General features: G+C 40.0%; 1 protein-coding gene across 29 annotated transcripts in view; it reads left to right on the top strand.

Annotated features, from left to right (window-relative positions):
* ANK2 (ankyrin 2) overlaps positions 1–21,536 on the top strand; it is a 290,860-nt gene that overhangs the window by 226,370 nt on the left and 42,954 nt on the right. For all 29 annotated transcript variants that reach the window (XM_089691815.1, XM_089691824.1, XM_089691825.1 and 26 more), the window contains 4 exons: positions 1,321–6,636; positions 13,545–13,619; positions 17,040–17,171; positions 20,981–21,127. In XM_089691815.1, coding sequence (XP_089547941.1) covers positions 1,321–6,636; positions 13,545–13,619; positions 17,040–17,171; positions 20,981–21,127 — 5,670 coding nt within the window. The remainder of the gene's footprint in view (positions 1–1,320; positions 6,637–13,544; positions 13,620–17,039; positions 17,172–20,980; positions 21,128–21,536) is intronic.

The following is a 21,536-nucleotide window of genomic DNA, read 5'->3' as shown; positions in this document are numbered from 1 at the left end:
CAACCAGGCTTGGAGAAAGAATCGATCATCTTCCTCAAAAATAAGACCAATTACAAGATTTTATATTTGATGCATAAGCATGCACATTAGGACAAAATTATTGTTATACCAGTGTTTATACAGATTGATATCACAGTGGTTGGATCTCTCAACATTCATCTCATGTCTATTGGTGCCCTATTGATTGTCTTGGGCAGGTTACATAATCGCTTTTCACAACAGAAGAGGGTTAAAGAAATACCTAATTATTTTGATATTCGGGCCTTTAAAGAATACCATCTTATATTGACTATAAATACTTAGCAATAAATAAAGGGGGAACTCCAGTCAAATGCAGATCTCACTAATCAGTTATCCTTCAAAGGAGGTTCAATTTGCTGCTTGACAGTGATCTCCACAGTGCTATACGTTTTCTTGCTTGTGTGTTTTACCAACAGCTGTTACAGGTCATTGCAGTACAGTAAAGAGTACAGTTCTGCTAAATGCACCATGGAGATGGCTGCCAGTGTGTAGGGAATGCAGGAAATATGTCCTGGCAGAATAGAAGTCTGCATATGAGGTGGTTTCCTCTTAAAATACTTCTGCAGCCCTGAGCTTGGGAAATTACTGTAACCTGACTCATTCATGTTCAAATTGTATTACCAAATTGACAGAGTAAAATCTAAGCTAAGATAAAAGCAATGATGAAGTAAAACAATTACATTTTTGCTGATACTACTAGCTTGGTAATAAATTGGAATAACTTGGTTCTCCTACAAACCTCTCTGACAGCAAAAGTTTATTCATAGTATATTCAAACACTGACACATACATATTCTATATATGATGTCACATTTTTAAATTCTACATTTTCTACCAGTCCTTTTAACCTGTTTTTCTGGCAGTTTGCTACCACTGGCTTTCTCCTATAGGCTATCGACAATCTACAGTCTTAGCTTCTGTTTCTTCTTTTTCTTTCTATTGATTGTATAGCATCTGAACAATCTTGAGATGCCTTGTTCAAAAATCCCATTTTTGTCTTGTTTTTTGTTAATTTATTTTTTTCATTTGATGTATTGTCTTAAATTTGTTGTTGTCCTTGTTGTGTTGTATGCGTGAATGTGGTGTAGTGCGCATTCTAAGCAAGTTATTTCCTGCCCATTTTCCTTCCCAGTTTCCTTTAGCATGACGTTCAAGACTGTTTGGATCCACCAACTACACCAGCCCATTCCAATCACTCCCCCCACCTCAACCGAAGTGATTATTTCCTTCATGATTACATTATTCAGTTTCTGTTTATTTATTGCCATTTTATGTTAATATTTCTCGTTCATCTCCAAGATGATGAAGAGACAGAATCCACAGAAACGTCCATCTTGAAAAGCCATCTTGTCAATGATGAACCAGTGTTAGCAAGCCCCGATTTGCTGTCTGAAGTGTGTGAGATGAAGCAAGATCTTATTAAAATGAGCGCAATACTAACCATTGATGTCACTCAAAAACCTGGTACCCTCAAAGCCAAGGACTTTGAAAAGTCAGAAGAGGATCCAGGAGAACCATTTGAAATAGTTGAAAAAGTCAAAGAAGATTTAGAAAAAGTGAATGAAATTCTTAGAACTGGGACTTACACCAGAGAAGAATTATTACATGATGGTGCCCACTCCTCAAAATCACATAAAAAAGATGAAGAATGGGTTATTTTAGGGGATGATGAAATTGAAGAAGCCAAACTAAATGCACTACTTGAAGTAGCAGAGCTAGCATGCATAGAAATAATAATAGATAGAGGTCAAAAACCAAAAGTAAAATCTGATACGAGCGAAATGGTAAATTACCTTACTAATGACCTAAATTCTTATTCAGCTGATTCAGCAGCTATTCCTGGAACTGAAGCAGAGAAAAAGGAGCAGCGTAAACTGCCGTTAGAAATAAAAAAACCGGTACGCAGAAAACTCAAAGAGAGACAAAGAGAAGAACTCCAAGGTGCAAGTGACCGTGCAAGTCTGACAAAGTTTAGTTCTGAAGAGTCATTAGATGATGAAACAGGCCTTACTCCAACAGCTGTTCCAAGTGTAAAAGAAGTATCTCCTGTGATTGAGGAGACACCAATCGGATCAATTAAAGACAAAGTAAAAGCACTTCAAAAGCGAGTTGAGGAAGAGCAAAAAGGAGTAACAAGCACATCAAGTAAGCCACAGGTGAAAGATATTGCAAGTGAGCCAACAAAGCAGCAAAACATAGAATGCGTAGTTCTACCACCTGTTTCTCCTTCAACTAAATCTGAGCAGCTAGAGGAAACCATGTCAGTACGTGAGTTAATGAAAGCTTTCCAGTCAGGTCATGACCCTTCTAAAGAGAAATCTGGGCTGTTTGAACACAGAACTGTAAAATCATCAGTACAAAAACAGACCTCTATAGAAAATAAATTAACAGAAAAAGTAATGACTGATAGCTCAGACTATGCTAAGTATAATTTGAATTCAGAAAAAGAACCAAGTTTAAACTATGGGGAAAGTGAACCTTCATCCCAACTAGACTCTAATAAATTAAAATCTGTTTCTGAACACATCAGACTGTATGAGCAAAGCAAAATATCTCTTCCTATTGCTACTGCAGAGGTAGACATGCAGAAACATATGAAAGAAACTGCTGGTTCGCTAGTTGACAGTGAAGCTGTTAAAGAAAAATCAAGTGTACGTTTAAGAGTGAGCATTAGTGACCAGGATGTAGATCCACAGATCAGTCCTGACAGAAAAACATCTACAGACTTTTCTGATGTTATTAAAGAGGAGCTTGAGGATAATGACAAATATTTACAATTTAGGCACCTTCCAGAAACAGAAGGTGCTCAGTTAAATTTAGATCAGGTTTTAATTAGTCCATTTAATATATCATTCCCATCTGAGTACGAGTCCGATGAATTCATACCTGCTTTACATTTACAAAGAGGTACCTGTGATGACAGCTCAGACAGCTTGAAACACGAAGCACCTGCAGACTCTCCAAGTGGCAGTTTATTGGAAGGTACACCTCATATGAGTTCAGAGGATAGTTTTAAACATGAAGGTCTTGCAGAAACTCCAGGGACAAGTCCTGAAAGCCTTTCATTTTCACCCAAGAAGTCTGATGACCTTAAGGCGTCTGAAACAAATACATATATGAAAGAAACTAAAACTGATGAAAAAAATACACAGTCCCTTAAGAAAACTACATCAAATATTAAGCAGGATTTGGTGAAACAGGACCAGACTATCATACATGAAACTGTAAACTCTGCTAAATCTATAGAAAATAAAGATTCCTCCATATGTACAGGTTCAGCAACAAAGGACAGTATTTATACTGTGAAAAGTCCTCAAGGTCTAGAACTTAATCTGCCATCAAAAATACTACAAGATGATGATGTTAATAGTCCCATGGCAGATGAGTCATTTGCAGTGAGCCACAAAGATTCACTGGAAGCAAGTCCAGTGTTGGAAGACAACTCTTCTCACAAAACACCTGATTCACTTGAACCGAGTCCATCAAAAGAATCACCATGCCGTGATTCCCTTGAGACTAGCCCAGTGGAGCAGAAGATTAAGTCTAGTGTTTTTATAGGTTCAGCCCTTCACTCTAATCTAAAAGCAGATTTGGCAGCAGAGCTGATTCACCGTTCAAGACTTTTAAGAGATCCAGATGGAAGTAATGAGGATGATAGCATTGAACAAACATCACTTATGGAAAGCTCGGGAAAGAGTCCACTTTCTCCAGACACACCCAGTTCTGAAGAAATAAGCTACGAGGTTACACCCAAATCTCAGGATGCACAGGCATTTTCAATGACTCCAAAGCCAGGCATGATTCCAGAGGTTTCAGAGGAGCAAGAAGATGATTATGAGAATGAGCCAAAGAAAAGATTTACTCCTGAAGAAGAAATGTTTAAAATGGTAACCAAGATTAAAATGTTTGATGAACTTGAGCAAGAAGCAAAGCAGAAAAGGGAATGTAAAAGAGAACTTAGACAAGAAGACTGTGCGGTAGTATCTGATTTGGATATTCCCCATGAAGATGACACGGAAGCACATGGCATCAAGTTAGTGCAAGATGAAGATGTGCAAATTGTAGTAATGTCTGTAGAAAGCAGAAAAAGTTCTTCCTCTTCAGAAAGTGAACCTGAATTAACACAGCTGAGGAAAGAAGCTGATTCTGGACTCTTGATGGATCCTGTTATCAGGGTCCAGCCTCCATCTCCTCTTCCACCAAGTGTAGAGTCTAATTCAAGCCCTGAAGAAACTACTTTTCAACCAATTACACATGCAAAAGATGCATTTTCTGTAGGAGAGCATCCCACTGTTGGATCTGACATGCAAGCAATGGACTCTGAGGAGCTTAACAGACATGGAAGCACTAACTCTTCAGAAGATGAAATTATTCAGTCTGAAAAGAAAGACAGTATTAATATAACAGCAGCGAAGGGCATAGATGCTGCTGCACCAATGAGCCCTAAAGGCCTAGTAGCTCAAAACCAAGTAGATATTGGCAAAATAGCTGAAGATGTAAAAGAAGAAAGAGCATTAAAAACTGTATCAGACCATACAGTTGAAACAGAACCTGAAATTACTCCAGAACATCATGCCACTCCGTGCCTACAACATACATCATATTATGACAATGCAACATTTGCAACACAAAGTGACTGTTCTTTTGTGACACCAGTAAATATTTACATCAAAGAAGCATATAATACAGCAACTATTTTACTTCACGATGATCATTGTTCAACAGAGTTTTCCCCCAATTCACGAAAAGAGGGCCCTGAGTTTGACAGTAGTGGTTATGTGCCAGAAATTACCAGTCCTTATGAAAATGTCCCAATAGAACGATTTTTTGCAAGTGATGACATTCTTCCAGATCTAACAGATGATCAAAGAATTTTACCTTCACCACCCCCACCCCATAAAACTGGATCAAGTATACAAGATGAATGTAACTTGCAGCAGGACAAAGTGACATCAAGGCATTCTTCTTCCGGCACTGATTGTTTTACAGGAGATGATGTGTTACAAAGTACATCAGAGAGACAGAGTGAGAAAATTATTATCACTAAATCTGATACTGAGCCAGACTCATGGAGTGCAATCAGAGAGGATGATGAGGCTTTTGAAGCAAGAGTGAAAGAGGAGGAGCAAAAAATATTTGGATTAATGGTAGACAAACAGTCACAAGGAACAACCCCTGATACCACTCCAGCACGTACACCCACTGAAGATGGTACACCAACCACTGAGCAAAATCCATTTATGTTTCAGGAAGGTAAACTTTTTGAAATGACTCGCAGTGGAGCCATTGATATGACAAAAAGAAATTATGCAGATGAAAGCTTCCACTTTTTCCAGATAGGTCAGCAATGTGCAGAAGGCTTGCCAGAAGAAATTAAAGAGGAGAGTGGTGAAGAAGAATCTCCAATACCCGAGAGTTTATCTGACCCCTTTTCTACTGTAGACACTGATACAATGGAGGCATTGCAAGATACAACAGAGTCACCAGTTGATACGCTGTCAGTTTCTGACTCTGATTTTGATGGGGCAGATGATAAAGGCTCAGAAGCAGCAAAAGTTGAACAGAAATCAAGAATTCCAATTAAAATGGGCATTTCTGCAGCTTCAAAAACATTGAAGAAAGATAGTTCTGAAATAACTGTAGCAGAAATGCAATGCACAGATGTTTCAGAAACACAAGAAATCGTTGATAGTTCATCAGCTTCTTCTTTTTTATCATCTCCAGAGCAATCTGTGGTGGATATGAAAATAAACTTTACTACTTTTCCAAAGTTTGAAACTTGCGAACGTGATGGCTCACCAGATTCTTCACCAGAAGAACAAAAGTCAGTAATTGAAATTGCAAGTGCAGCCAAAGAATGTAGTCCTGCCCATGCATCAAAATCAAAAATTCCTGTAAGGTCTACTTCTTCAGTGTCCGAAGAGCATTCATCACCATCACCTGTTCTTACTGAAGAAAAATTATCTGCAGAAAGCCAAGTTGGTGAAGACCAAAAGCCAAAGTCCAAAATCCCTGTCAAATCAACAATAGCAAAATCTGAGCAATGTTTTACATTTACAGATGTGAAACCTACAGAAACTAACAACAAACTCCCTGTAAAACAAGATTGCAGAAGCAGATCTGAGTCTGATGCCAGTGTATCAGATTCTAAAGTGAGAGCAACTAAAACAAGAAGCTGTACAGAATCCCACTGTGAGTTTACTGAAAAAGCAAGTCAGTTTGTTCAAGGAGAAAGTATTGAAGTAACTAAGCCAAAGTCATATACTTCAAGACTGCCAGTGAAAACAAAGGGTTCACCTCTTTCCCAAACAGGAACAACAAGTGAACAGGATAGCTTCTTTGAGATGTATAAGAACTCTATAGATTTCTTTGAAGAAATTAGCGATGAAGCCTCAAAGTTAGTAGACAGACTCACCCAGGCTGAAAAGGAACAAGAACCAGTATCTGATGATGAGAGTAGTGCCTTTGATATTTCAGTCATTGAGAATACTACAGTGATTGAAACTCAGCCTAGCATCCAAGAAGACATCTTTGATTCAAGACCAATATGGGATGAATCAATTGAAACTCAAATTGAACGCATTCCAGATGATCATAGCCATTATAATGTACAAGGTATTTGCCACAAAATGTGTGATTCCCTCTACTATGCATGTCATAGATTTTTTTTATGTGTTCTGTGAAACATTAGTTGTTGTGATTGGTTTTGTTTGTGCATGTTTTGTCTGTTTTTATGTTGACAACGTCATGATTGTTTGTTAAAAGAAAAAAAAAAATCTCAAGATTGAAAATTCATCAGGTTCAATGTGAAGGCCTGCATAGAATGCCCTTTGTTTGTTGTCGCATAATTTCTCACCATATATACTCATGTTTTTCAAAAAAAAAGTTATGGTTTAGGGTTTTTAGGAGAAAAGCTGTAGAGCAAAAAAATACTTTGGCCAGGATCACCGAACAAAGCTTATTTAGCGGTTAAAACAAGCAAATATGTAATATAGTTATGAAATAATTGAGGGCCATCGTCCATTTAAATTTTAAAGCAATATGACCAATCGCAATCACTAAACACCCAGTTAAAGACTATTTAGCCATGTGTTGTGCCTCAGCTAAACTTTAGTTACAGTAAGATTAATGGTTGAATGCAAAGTTTAATATCCAATATACCATCTGTCTGATTTATTAATATGTTCAACAAACCATCCAAATAAATAAATGTAGGATACCTTTATACACCTAATAATCATAGGAACTGCTTTTTTATTAGTTGTTCACAGTTAGTAAAAAGCATGGTAACAATCTCATAATATATCAGTACCCCATCTGATGCATATGCAGGACAAATGTAACTGTATTGCATATAGTATGTATTTGTATCCATGTGGATATATCTAAGACTGACAATAAACCATTAGGTAAAATGGGGTCAATTCACTACCGCATGCAATAACACTGTCGTGTGACTCATTTGCCTAAATTATTGCATGCGGTAGCAACATGTCCAACTCATAGAAAAAAAATAACGATTCTGCGGTATTTAACGTAAAATAAAAAATGTGTCAGTAAATACCACAAAAAAAAAACATGTGGTAAGCTGTTAAGACCAATTCCTAAACACAACAGAAAGTAAAAAAAAAATGCAATATTTATCAGCAGGGTTTTGCTGGCGGTATCACATGCGGTATTTTTTCACATGCAGTGAGGGGGCGCCCCTAACCCCTAATCGTCTGGTATGGATATTAAGGGGAACCCACACCAAAACATTTTTTAAAATGGCGTGCGGTCCCCCCCAGATCCATACCAGACCCAAAATTCCTTAGGATTGTGAGGGGACCCGCACGCCATTTTTTTTCTTTTTATTTTGGTGTGGGGTTCCCCTAAAAGCCATACAAGACCTAAGGGCGTTTAAAAAAAAATGTTTTGGTGTGCGTTTTTCCTTAAAATCCATACCAGACAAAAGGGCCTGGTATGGATGGAGGGGAGCCCCACACTGTTTTTTTTCATTTTGTAATTGCTGGCATGTTTTGTTTTCATTCAGCTGTCAGTGGGAAACCTGCTGACAGCTGATGAGTTAGCCATTGTTAAGGACACTGCAGCTGGCTTCCTTAACAACCAGCTACCGTGCGATAAATTACCGCATGAAAATATGTGGTAATTACCGAAATACAGATATTTTAACGTAAGAGTTATTTACTGCAAAATTCTTAGTGAATTGCACATTTGCAAAAAATGTACCGCATGCCTAATTTTACCGCATTTTTTCAGTTGTTATTTAACCCTTACTGAATTGACCCCAATGTGGGAAAAGTGTTGAAAAGTCGTCAGTTCCCAAAAGTAAAAATACAAAACATATATATATATATATATATATATATATATATATATATATATATATATATATACTGTAAAAAAATTAAAGGAACATTTTAAAAACACCTCAGATCTCAATGAGGAAGATATCATGCTGGATATCTATACTGATATGGACTGGGTAATGTGTTAGGAATGTAGGGGTACCCCATTGTTTTATGGAAATGAAAATTAGCAACCTACAGAGGACTGAATTCAAAGATACCCTGGAAATCAGAGGGAAAAAATTATGCAGCAGGCTAGTCCATTTTGCTGAAAATTCATTGTAACAACTCAAAATGGTACTCAGTAGTTTGTATGGCCCCCACGTGCTTGTATGCATGCCTGACAACATTGTGGAATGCTCCTAATGAGATGACAACTGGTGTCCTGGGGTATTTCCTCCCAGACCTGGACCAGGGCGTCACTGAGCTCCTGGACAGTCTGAGGTGCAACCTGGCGGCGTCAGACGGACCAAAACAGGATGTCCCAGAGGTGTTCTATTGGATTTAGGTCAGGCGACCATGGCGGCCATTCAATGCTATTAATTCCATCATCCTTCAGGAACTGCCTGCATGCCGACTTGAGGACGTCATGCACCAGTAGGAACCCAGGACCCACTGCAGCAGCTTAGGGTCTGATAATGGGTCCAAAGATTTCATCCTGATACCTAATGGTAGTCAGGGTGCCATTGTCTAGCCTGTAGAGGTCTGTGCATCCCTCCATGGTTATGCCTCCCCAGACCATCACTGACCCACCACCAAAACAGTCATGCTGAACGATGTTATAGGCAGCATAATGTTCTCCATGGCTTCCCCAGAACCTTTCACATCTGTCACATGTACTCAGGGTGAACCTGCTCTCATCTGTGAAAAGCGCTGGGCGCCATTGGCGGACCTGCCAATTCTGGTGTTCATTGGCAAATGCCAATCAAGCTCTATGGTGCCAGGTAGTGAGCACAGGGCCCACTAGAGGATGTTGGCCCCTCAGGTCAACCTCATGAAGTCTGTTTCTGATTGTTTGGTCAGGGACATTCACACCAGTGGCCTTCTGGAGGTCATTTTGTAGGACTCTGGCAGTGCTTATCCTGTTCCTCCTTGCACAAAGGAGCAGCTACCAGTCCTGCTGCTGGGTTAAGGACCTTCTACGGCCCTGTCTAGCTCTCCTAGAGCAACTGCCTATCTCCTGGAATCTCCGCCATGCTCTTGAGACTGTGCTGGGAGACACAGCAAACCTTCTGGAAATGGCACATATTGATGTGCCATCCTGGAGGAATTGGACTGCCTGTGCAACCTCTGTAGGGTCCAGGTATCGCCTCATGCTACCAGTAGTGACACTGACCCTAGCCAAATGCAAAACTAGTGAAAAACAGTCAGAAATGATGAGTAAGCAAAAAAATGTCAGTAGCCTCCACCTGTTAAACCATTCTTGTTTTGGGGGTCATCTCATTGTTACCCGTCTAGTGCACCTGTTGTTAATTTAATTAACACCAAAGCAGCTGAAACTGATTAACTACCCTCTCTGCTACTTAACTGACCAGATCAATATCTCAGGAGTTTTTACTGACTTGATGCTATACTGTGAAAATATGAATTCTGCAAGCATTGCATCATCTTATATTTTTCAAACAAGTATAAGACTCTGCAGCATCTTTGAAGCAAGGCAAATTGTTCAAACATCCAGTATACATCAAAGGACTTCCATAAAAGGCAGCTACATAAGAGAGAATTAGGCGTTATATACTAGGTTTGTTATATATCTGCTAGGTGGGGGTTTTGATATTTTATGGGATTGTTAACATGCTTTTAGTGGTTGTGGACCACTGTAAGCATGTGTACATTAATAAAAAAATATGAAGTAGAGAAAAGCAGTTTCTATAGTTATTTGTGTAAGAAGGTATTATTTGATTTGAATGATTGATGAATCTGTTAACGATGGTTGTTGAAAATTTTCACTGTTTGAAAATCATGTAATTTTCTACTGAAAGAAAATATATACTGTTATATATGATTTCTTTAGGTTACCATAAGAAGAAACTAAAATATTTAATGCAATTTCAATATTGTATAAAGAACCTCTCGCATTCTTCTGGTGCCTGAAGTACACAATTGTAGCTTGTGTATTTGGATATAATGGTGCCTTTAAAAAATATGGTTGTAAGCCCAGATTTAGTTTGTATCTCCAGCCAAAACATTTTATAGTTTCAGATGGGGTAGTGAGAGTGAGGTAGGGTTAGAAACTCTGCTAGATATTTTCAGTCTGTATCCTCCTTGGGTGCAGACAATTCCAATATATTGTTCAAAGACTAACTTTCTAATTTAATAAATCAGAGGGTTAACCCCAACAGTGCTACTCCCTCACTAATATTATATTCAATGCTCAGTAGATTTACAAGAAAACATCTTTAAAGGGATTTTGAACTCTGGATGTTGTGCCCCAAAAAAAAGCAGGCAGAGGACAAAAGCCTAGTCCCCAGTATTGCCTGCATGCTTCCTGCAGCTTCTGTTTCCCCATTATTGACTAATGCAGGCCATAGATGAGGAGAAAAAACGGCAGATTTTTCTTTTAAAAAACGAAAATTCGGTCGTTCAAGCGGCCGACGTTACCATCAATGGTGAAAAAAATCGGCCGATTTTCATCCCTTCTACAGCTGGCAAAAAGTGTCCCTGCAGAGAGCTCCCCTATTTCTGACAGTTCTCTGACAGTTCCTTCACATTTACAGCGGTTGAAACATTGTATCTATTTGTTTCCATTTAGGATACAGATGTTTTTATTCGGAAACAAATAGATACAATGTTTCAACCGCTGTAAATGTCAAAGAACTGTCAGAGAACTGTCAGAAATAGCGGAGCTCTCTGCAGAGATACTTTTTGCTGGACTAGAATTCTTATTTTCATCCTACTTCTTCTTCTTCTTCTTCATCCTCATCCTCTTCTTCTTCATCATCCTCATCCTCTTCTTCTTCTTCTTCATCCTCATCCTCTTCTTCTTCATCCTCTTTTTCTTCTTCTTCTTCTTCTTCTTCATCTTCATCCTCTTCTTCTTCTTCATCTTCTTCTTCATCCTCATCCTCTTCTTCTTCTTCATCTTCTTCTTCTTCATCCTCATCCTCTTCTTCTTCTTCTTCTTCATCCTCTTCTTCTTCTTCTTCATCCTCATCCTCTTCTTCTTCATCTTCTTCATCCTCATCCTCTTCTTCTTCTTCATCTTCTTCTTCTTCATCCTCATCCTCTTCTTCTTCTTCTTCTTCATCTTCTTCATCCTCATCCTCTTCTTCTTCTTCTTCTTCTGCTTCTTCTTCATCATCTTCTTCATCCTCATCCTCTTCTTCTTCTTCTTCTTCTTCCTCATCCTCTTCTTCTTCTTCTTCCTCTTCTTCATCCTCATCCTCTTCTTCTTCCTCATCCTCATCCTCTTCTTCTTCATCATCCTCATCCTCTTCTTCTTCATCATCATCCTCATCCTCTTCTTCCTCTTCTTCTTCATCCTCATCTTCTTCTTCTTCATCATCCTCTTCTTCGTCATCATCCTCTTCTTCCTCTTCTTCTTTTTCATCCTCTTCTTCATCCTCTTCCTCTTCTTCTTTTTCTTCTTTTTGTCTTCCTCTTGCAGGTCACTGCTCATGCGCAGATTTTTTATCGGTAAAAAATCGGCCGATTTGCCCACTAATTGCCGCGATTTTTTTCCAACTTTACCGAAAAACAAAAACGGCCAAAATACCGAAAAACGGCCGACCAAATCGCCCACTAATGATCCGAAAATCGGCCGATTTTATTTTCGGCCGACAAATCGGCCGATTTTCGACCCATCTATGGCCTGCATTACCATGTCTTGTTTGTATGGAGGTCTTTGTAGAGATAAGGTTTGCTGCCCCCAACATGTGCAACAGTGCGCAGCACAGTATTGACATAGCCAAATCAAATCTCACTCCAAATGATCTACAGCTAGCAGTCTATGGGGGCAGTGCCTTAACTCTCACAGAGATATTTAACTTTGAGGCTGTAGACACAAGTGCTTAGACACAGTCACATTGCAGGATGTGCACTGATCTTATATGGGTGGAACTTAAGACAAAAGGCAGATTTTTTGCTGAGGCACAGTTAACATTTGTAAATACTCCCTATAACATAGCAAATATTTGCCTTTTGAATTCAAATATGCTTTAATTTGCTGTTATGCACAAATTATTAAGCAGAGTATGAACATTAGAATACATATGTTTTTCCATATCTGTAAATTTACATTCTTGACCCTTTCATGTCCAGAGGTCACTTATGCCTACTTGCCCAGGTCAAATTTAGTCGTGTCTGCATGCTATGATTCTATAAATAATTTGCATACCTAATTTTTTTAATATTTATTATTTGTTACAGTTTTATTAATATGCTTTAATTCTTTTACTTTGATTATTTTTTCTAATTCTATTGTATTCTAATTCCATCATTAAACCTACTGCACCGCAGATAAACACTACAGCCTAAGGGTAACATTTTTCTGAATGAAGCTCCCAGCCTTCATGCGATCAATGTGTCATAGCTGATATAGTGACTACATTGTTGGGACCCAAACTGATGGTTTCCCAATCTTTAGTGAAGACCCAAGCTATCAATGACAACTGGGATTAAGAGCCTCTTGCTGCACAAAGTGTCAGCTGGTGACTCTGAATGGGGAAAAATATATAAACATATCCCCAGGATGAGGCATCGTGCTGGGGAACGTTTATGTACAGATAGTAGGCAGGAAGGGGTTAATATAGATTTGTTTTTTCTATATTAGAACATTAATAGGGACTTTCTATTTATGCACAGCTGAACTTGTATATGTTAAACAGCCAATATGTTATCAAAGCCAATCTCTGCAGGCCTCACATTGATCTGATTCATGTTTTCCTCTTTATTACACTCTGTTTGAAAAAAGGTGGTAGCTTTATTTCTTAAAATTAGACATTTTTTATTTAAGATTTCTTTGAAAAATTATTTTGCTCTTTGTCTATGCAGAAAGTAGAGAAAATCTTATTCATTTAGTTTAGGCTTTAGGCTTCATAAATACCAATAATTTTACTAATGTATTTTTAATATCCCTGTTGAGTTATATTAATAATTTAAATCTTTTTCTTTCTTTATCTTCTTAAGACAGCTTTTTCTGCTTTAACTCATTCTGATCAATATTTTACATTGTAGATTTTGAGGAGGATCAAGAGAGAATAGAAAGAAGACTCGCTTATGTTGCTGACCACCTGGGCTTTAGCTGGACTGGTAAATATTTAAAAAGCTATACCATTGATGTTGTATGTTCCAAACTATATACAAAGTTAGAAAAGGCAAACAAAAAAAACATGAGTTCTGCCCCGGCACTGGCTTTGAGCTCACTGCTATCTGCTGCCTCTGTTAAAAACAGAGGCTTCTATGTTTGCAAATGACAGTGCACATCTCCTGGGAGCTCCACTCTCTGCCCCTACACTCAGGCGGAACAAGAGGAAAAGCGATGTTGTGTGTTTATGGAGGGGGAGGGGCATAAGTGCTTTTCTTCAACCTAGTGGCCGGATGCCACTGACACTGGATGATCTTGCTGGGAGAGGCAGAGCCACAAATGAATGTGCACTGTGTGGGAGAATAAGACGTGGTCATGGGAGGTGCTAGAGAGGAGCCGGATGCTGTCAGATTATTTTGCAGAGATAAGCAGATGAGGGCAGTGGGGGTGGGAGGGGGAGGGTGTTCAAAGGTGAGAGCTATGGGGGTGCAGAAGTCAGAGCTGAGAAGGGGGTAAAGAACTATGGAAGAGAGCCATAGAGCTTAGCTGTTTGGGGAGGGGGGGTTGCAGAGATTAGCTGTGGAAGAAGGGTGCTAATGTAAACTGTGGACAAGGGTTAGCTATGGTGGGGGGTGTAGAGATGAGCTGTGGAAGAGGGAGTGTGCGGAAGTGAGCTGCAGACAGGAGGTAAAGAGGTAATTTGTGGACAGAGGGTGCAGAGGTGACGGGTGCTGCTTTTTTAGGGGGTAAAAAGTTTTCACTGAGGAAGAGTTTTACTTGGTGTGGAGGGACAGCGCAGAATACAGAGTTCAGTAGTCGAGAGTATGTTATGCACCAGTTATGATGTAGCTGGGGAATTTTAGTAGGGTGGGGCCTTGTACTGGGGGGGGGGGGGTTGAGCCAATTTGGGGGGAGGCCATTTTTGGTTTTCAACTGACCTGTGAGATATGCACTTCTGAACCCTGCACCTTGTGCATAATACACTCATGTACCTTGCATTCTGTGCATAACGCAGTCCTGAACTCTGTGTATAATGCACTCAAGAACCCTGCCACTTTGTATACACACACTCCTGGTTTTATTTGGCAATGTCCCTTTAAGACCCTCCCACTATTAGTACAATGTGATCACACCCACACTAAAGCTGATCATAGATGGATTGAATCTCAGCCAGTTCAGCAGGGACAGGCTGAGATTCGATCTATCTATGGGCAGGCTGGTTGTATCGAAGTGATCCATCAATCAACTTCAGTAAACCACCCTGTCAGATTCTTTGCATGTGATTACTACCAGCTGCTAGAGCCACTAGCAGTAATCATTATGTTCTGCCAGAAGGAAGGGCTCCCTGCCAGCAGAACACAATAGCTCAGTCAGTGTTGATGGGGGAACCAAGCAATTTTCTTCCCTGTAACTTGTGGACAAAAAAAGGTCTGCATATTAATATATTTACCATACATTCGGTGACATTCAACAACATCTGTTCACTAATGGCAAATTGTGCTTTCTGTGTATTCTCCTTATTTATAACTTACTAAATGCTGCATCACTGAACATTCCCCACCAAACACATTCATTTTCCACATATGCCAGGCTTTTACTATGACAATACCATGGTTATAGTTCTAAATATGTGTTTTTACACAGGTTCAGTACTTGGAGGATGTTCCTCCTTTCAAATACTGCTAGTTTTGCACACCCAGCAGCACTGGTACCTTATATAGCTGTACAGGATGCGTAGGTTGTAGCCGTCTTCCTGGTGGACTGCTGAAGACTGCTCTGGCTATCCAGTGCATGCATGCATGGAAATGGATGCAAGGGCTCGCACACGCACATGCACACGCACACAATTTTGATTCTCTAAATTCTAGTAATATTCCATTTAGTCCTATGCCAGTTATCACAAGTTGTAAGGTTGTAAGGAACCCCGGTGAGGTGGGCGATGGACTCGTTGTGGCCTTGTTGTGACATCACTGCACAATCCATCTTACTGTAGACCCAACCATTAATTTTAAGTGTGTATTTTATCAATTTTTAACCCAAAAACACACTTGCATGCACTGAAGTGTTAAGGGAACCTATTTGGCAGCTTACCAGGAAAGGGGGTGGCAATTTTCTTACCCCCATAGAAAGACATGTAGGTTGCACATGATATCCTCAATGGGCTCCACTGATGATGACATTTTGGTGCCTATCAGCATCAGGCACTGGTGATTGGGGAGGGATGAAAAAGGAACTACTGCATTTTGAAGTACAGCAGTACATGTATGTGGATCACCTTTTGCTATTAAACCAAAAATCATACCTCAGATGCAGCACCGTACTCCTTTATACTGCTTGGCTTTTTACTGCTTAACAACTTAAATCCAGTTAAGTCTCTGGGCCTTTTTTTCCATAATCCCAGTGAGTACCAAAACATGTCCCTCACTGCTATGGCATCGGGGGGTTGTAATCTTTCATACTATAGTGGGCTGCATTCACTCCTTTGGTTATTTTTTTTGTTATACGGGGACTTCTGCTTTTTTTTTTTGCCAATGGAAAGCTAGTTACTAGGAGAAAAAATTTGCTTTGTACATGTACTTTTTTAAGCTACAAGCTTCAATCTTAAAGTGACACTACACTCAGGTGTGAAGGGACAGGAGGCAGAGAAACTGCAGTACACTGATCTTTAAAGTGAAGGGTTGTACAATCTGACCATTGGAGTACAGGCAGGCTGTGCTCTCAAGTGGAATACAAAGAGGCCATGTTAAGATGGATGAGCTTCCATGCCTTGTCATGGTCAATTTACAATAAAATTGCAGGAGGACTGTCAGGATCATCAGAGATGTCACACAAAGGAAGCAATACAAAGAGGACAGGATACTTTTAATACGTGGTAAAACAGACACATATAAAGGAAATAGTTAATGGCACATTGAAACCAACTCCAAATTTTTGGACACGCACAGAATTTACTAAAATGTGATTTACTTGTTGCATATTTCCAATGTATTGATTCCCTGCTTGGTGGCCTGGCAGCTAGGTAGCAAGGGAGGGAATCAGGAAATTTGTCCTGGGGTTCATGCTGGCTGTCTGCTCTATGCAGCTATGTTTACTAATTAATAAGCCACATACATATGTACTATGTATGCTCTTTCAGTGTAAAACTGCATGCATGTCCAGGTGTAATTCACTAGGTAATGCGGCAGTGTTGACTGATGCTAAGAAACATGGAGGAAAGTGATATTCAGTTTTAAAATATAAAGTAAATTATACAGAGCTGTTAGGTAAAACTAAACTATACAAGGACATTTTACTGTATATAGAAGCTCCTGTTCTGCATTCAAGACGAGATCCGCAAATGCTCACAATCTGATGCAGAACCACTAGGTGGCACTACATATTCACTGTATAGAATTCTCACTCTTCTATTTTATATTGTTTTTCAGAGTTAGCCAGGGAGTTGGATTTCACAGAAGAGCAGATTCACCAAATACGAGTTGAGAATCCAAATTCCTTACAAGATCAGAGCCATGCTCTTCTTAAATATTGGCTTGACAGAGATGGAAAGCATGCAACCGGTAAACAATGCAGCAAAGATAATTGTGCTGATGAATATGATGTAGATGCAATTACTCATGTGAATAACATGCAGAATAAATGTGCTTTTAAATGTCATTTTATAACATTTTAGATATTTTTTTTTCATTGGTACCCTTTAGGCCCTTTCACACGAATATTCAATCTAGATCCATCTTTCAGTTTTTCAGACAGATCCAGATTGAACCACAATATTTGTCTATGTATGACCACATGTTTACATCGGCCTACATCTTTGTACATTCAGGCCCGTATTTTTAAATGAAACAAGGCTATGTCTTTTTCCATTTAGATGGATGTTAATGGATGCTGCCCGTTTACATTCGTTCCATTCATGTCCATTTTTAGCCAAGAAACATTAATGGATTGATTTACAAAATTTTGAGAGTGCAAAATCTGGTGCAGTTCTGCATGGTAGCCAATCAGCTTCCAACTTCAGCTTCAATTAGGTTTTGACAAAAAAGAGGTTTTATGCAGAGCTGCACTCTCCAGTTTAAGTAATCAAGCCCTTTTTTGTTTATCCTTTTGTCACTTTTAGTTTAAACGGATGTAGACCGATGTAAATTGAACTGAGCTGAAAACAAAACTGATGTTAACTGAAGTGCAAACTGATGTAAACTAATGTGAACACAACTGAAGACAGATGAAACAAAACAAAAGAAAGAAAAAATGTAGAATAGTATAGATCAGGTCAGCTAATGATCTACTTTCTATTAATAACATTGGTAGCAACTCTCTTCATTGTAAAATGCCAACCAGGTGGTTACCTTGGCACCAAATGTGTACCTGGTTCAGACACTTAAGGATTTATGGCTGTTTTCAGTGAGTAGCTGTTATTCGTAGAGGATAACTGTACATTCATATTATATATTTGAAGTTTTAAGACACAGTCACTTTAATGTGAACCTTAAAGTGGTTGTAAAGTGGTTGTAAACCCTTACGTATACCCAGTGAAGTGACTAGCCTCAGGTGATACACAGAGATGAAAAAATCCTACTACATAGGTTGTACCTGTTTACCTGTAGCAATGTGTCCTCTATGGCTTTGTAAAGCTCACAAAGCACAGGGTGGGGAACTGAAGTTACACAGTTAGAGGAGCTCTGAGAGCTGACTGGAGGAAAGGGACGGGACATACCAACCTCCTCACAATACAAAAGAACATGCAGAGCTTAGGAGATGAATCACAGGCTGGGTGCTGGAGCTCTCTTCCCTGTCACCTTTTTATCTCTTCTGTCAGGAAAACCTGTCATAGTGACTCACACTGACAACAGAGGAATGAGGCAGCAGAGAGAAATCACACACGTCTGAGGTTTACAACCACTTTAATGTCCGCAATAGTACTGAAATGCAGGCACCTAAAGGTACCTGAAAGTCTGTCTTTAAATTGATGCTTGGTAACCTGTTTAGTCCCTTGGGTTATAGGCCCAGTCTGTACAAGGGGCTTCTTCCAAGGCACGTACACTGCTCAAAAAAATTAAAGGAACACTTTGAAAACACATCAGATCTTAATGAGGAAAAATATTGTACTGAATATCTATACTGATATGGACTGGAAAATGTGTTAAGATGCCACATTGTTTGATGGAAATTAAAATTATCAACCTATAGAGGACTGAATTCAAAGACACCCTGAAAATCAAAGTGAAAAAATGATGCAGCAGGTTAGTCCATTTTGCTGAAATTTCATTGCAGCAACTCTAAATAGTACTCAGTAGTTTGTATGGCCCCCACATGCTTGTATGCATGCCTGACAACTTCGTGGCATGCTCCTAATGAGACGACGGATGGTGTCCTGGGGTATTTCCTCCCAGATCTGGACCAGGGCATCACTGAGCTCCCGGACAGTCTGAGGTGCAACCTGGCGGTGTCAGATGGACCGAAACATGATATCCCAGAGGTGTTCTATTGGATTCAGATAAGGCGAGCATGGGGATCATTCCGTGTTATCAATTCCTTCATCCTCCAGGAACTGCCTGCATACTCTCGCCACATGAGGCAAGGCATTGTCGTGAACAGGAACCCAGGACCCACTAGCGTAGGGTCTGACAGTGGGTCCAAGATTTCATCTCGATACCCAATGGCAGTCAGGGTGCCATTGTCTAGCCTGTAGAGGTCTCTGCATCTTTCTATGGATATGCCTCCCCAGACCATCACTGACCCATCACCCAAAACAGTCATGCTGAATGATGTTGCAGGCAGCATAACTTTCTCTGTGGCTTTTCCAGGCCCTTTCACGTGTGTCACATGTGCTCAGGGTTAAACTGCTCTCATCTGTGAAAAGCGCTGGGCGCCATTGGCGGACCTGCCAATTCTGGTGTTAAATGGTAAATGCCAATTGAGCTCTATGGTGCCGGCAGTGAGCACAGGGCCCTCTAGAGGACGTTGGGCCCTCAGGACACCCTCATGAAGTCTGTTTCTGATTGTTTGGTCAGGGACATTCGCACCAGTGGCCTGCTGGAGGTAATTTTTTAGGACTCTGGCAGTGCTCACCCTGTTCCTCCTTGCACAAAGGAGCAGATACAGATCCTGCTGATGGGTTAAGGAACTTCTATGGCCCTGTCCAGCTCTCATAGAGTAACTGCCTGTCTCCTGGCATCTCCTCCATGCTCTTGAGACTGTGCTGGGAGACACAGCAAACCTTCTGGAAATGGCATGTATTGATGTGTCATCCTGGAGGAGTTGGACTGCCTGTGCAATCTCTGTAGGATCCAGGTATCGCCTCATGCTACCAGTAGTGACTTTGACCCTAGCCAAATGCAAAACTAGTGAAAAAAGGTCAGAAAAGACGAGTAGGCAAAAAAATGTCAGTGGCCTCCACCTGTCAAACCATTCCTGTTTTGGGGGTCGTCTTATTGTTACCCATCTAGTGCACCTGTTGTTAATTGCATTAACACCAAAGCAGCTGAAACTGATTAACAACCCCCTCTGCTACTTACCTGAACAGATCAATATCCCAGGAGTTTAATTGACTTGATGCTATACTCTGATTAAAAGGTGTTCCTTTAATTTTTTTGAGCATTGTAAATTATCATTCAACTTTTTAATGCATTAACTGCAGTAACAACTTTGGCATTTGAAAGTGAAATGACAGGGGAAAAGGGAGGCTCTAAGGGGAGGTACAGCCAAAGCTCTTTAGGCTGTACTTCTGTGGATCACAGGAGTGCAGTTCGCTCTGCACTCCTGTGACCCGTTGTTAGCTGACAGTGGGCTGAAGCCTGCTGTTGGCTGACATCACTCAGCTGGTCCAGCAGGAGAAAGATCCCAATTGGAGAAAGAGCTAATGGCACCTGGCTCAGCCTGTCAGTGATCTGCTGAGAGTCTAAGCCTGCCGCTGCATCCCCCTCCACAGTCTAGAGCTCCAGTGAGCACAAGGGGGACAGAGCAGACAGTGGCTGTGAGAACTAAGCAATTAGCGGCAATGTGATCACTCAAGTGTTCTCGCACTTAGAGCCAGCGGGGGACAGTTGCACCATCGTACCAATGCTGCATCCACCTAGGTAAGTATAATGTGGGGGAAAAAAAATCATACTTCTCTTTTAATGAATTGGGTGGAAATCAAGGCATCATAGACCTGGAGCCTGTGCTTCAGCGTTGCTGCCTTAGAAATGTTTTGGGTCTGGTCAGGTTCACATTTAATGATAATGTGGAAGTTTTATTTAGCTTACTGTACTCTAACATTATTGCTTTTTATTTTTAGTGGAATTATGCGTTAAGTAGAATGCTTGCTTTAGATTTGTCTCTTACTTTACCATTGCAAAATAATGTTTAATTTTGTTTTGCTAAAACACAGATGCCAGTTTGAATCAGTGCCTCACTAAGATTAACAGAATGGATATTGTTCACCTTATGGAAACTTCTATGAATGAACCTATGCGATGCCATTCCAACCGTACTTATGCTGAGATGGAGCAGACAATCACACTGGACCATAGTGAAGGCAAGTAGTCATACCGGTTTATCATGTAAAAACAAAAGCAGATGTGTTCTTCAGTACATACAGTTGCAAGAAAAAGTACGTGAACCCCTTGGAATTACGTGGAGTTTTGCATGAATTGGGCATAAAATGTGCTCTGAACGTCATCTAAGTCACAACAATAGAAGAACACAGTCTGCTGAACATAATACTACACAAACATTAGATGTTGCCATGGTTTAATTGCACATAACATGGAAACATTCACAGTGCAGGGAGGAAAAAGTATGTGAAGCCCTAGCTTAATGACTTCTCCCAGAGCTAATTGGAGCCAGGAGTGAGTCAACCTTGACTCCAATCAGTGTGATGATATTGGATGTGTTGCTGACAGCTGTCCTGCCCTTAAAAAACACACACCTGTTTTGGGTTTACT

This window comes from Staurois parvus, unplaced genomic scaffold, assembly GCF_062004578.1.
Source record: "Staurois parvus isolate SC_StPar_1 unplaced genomic scaffold, SC_StPar_1.0 ptg000572l, whole genome shotgun sequence".
In the NCBI taxonomy this organism is placed as follows: Eukaryota; Metazoa; Chordata; class Amphibia; order Anura; family Ranidae; genus Staurois; species Staurois parvus.
Note: the sequence above shows the minus strand (reverse complement) of the source record. Positions and strands in the feature narration are given on the sequence as shown.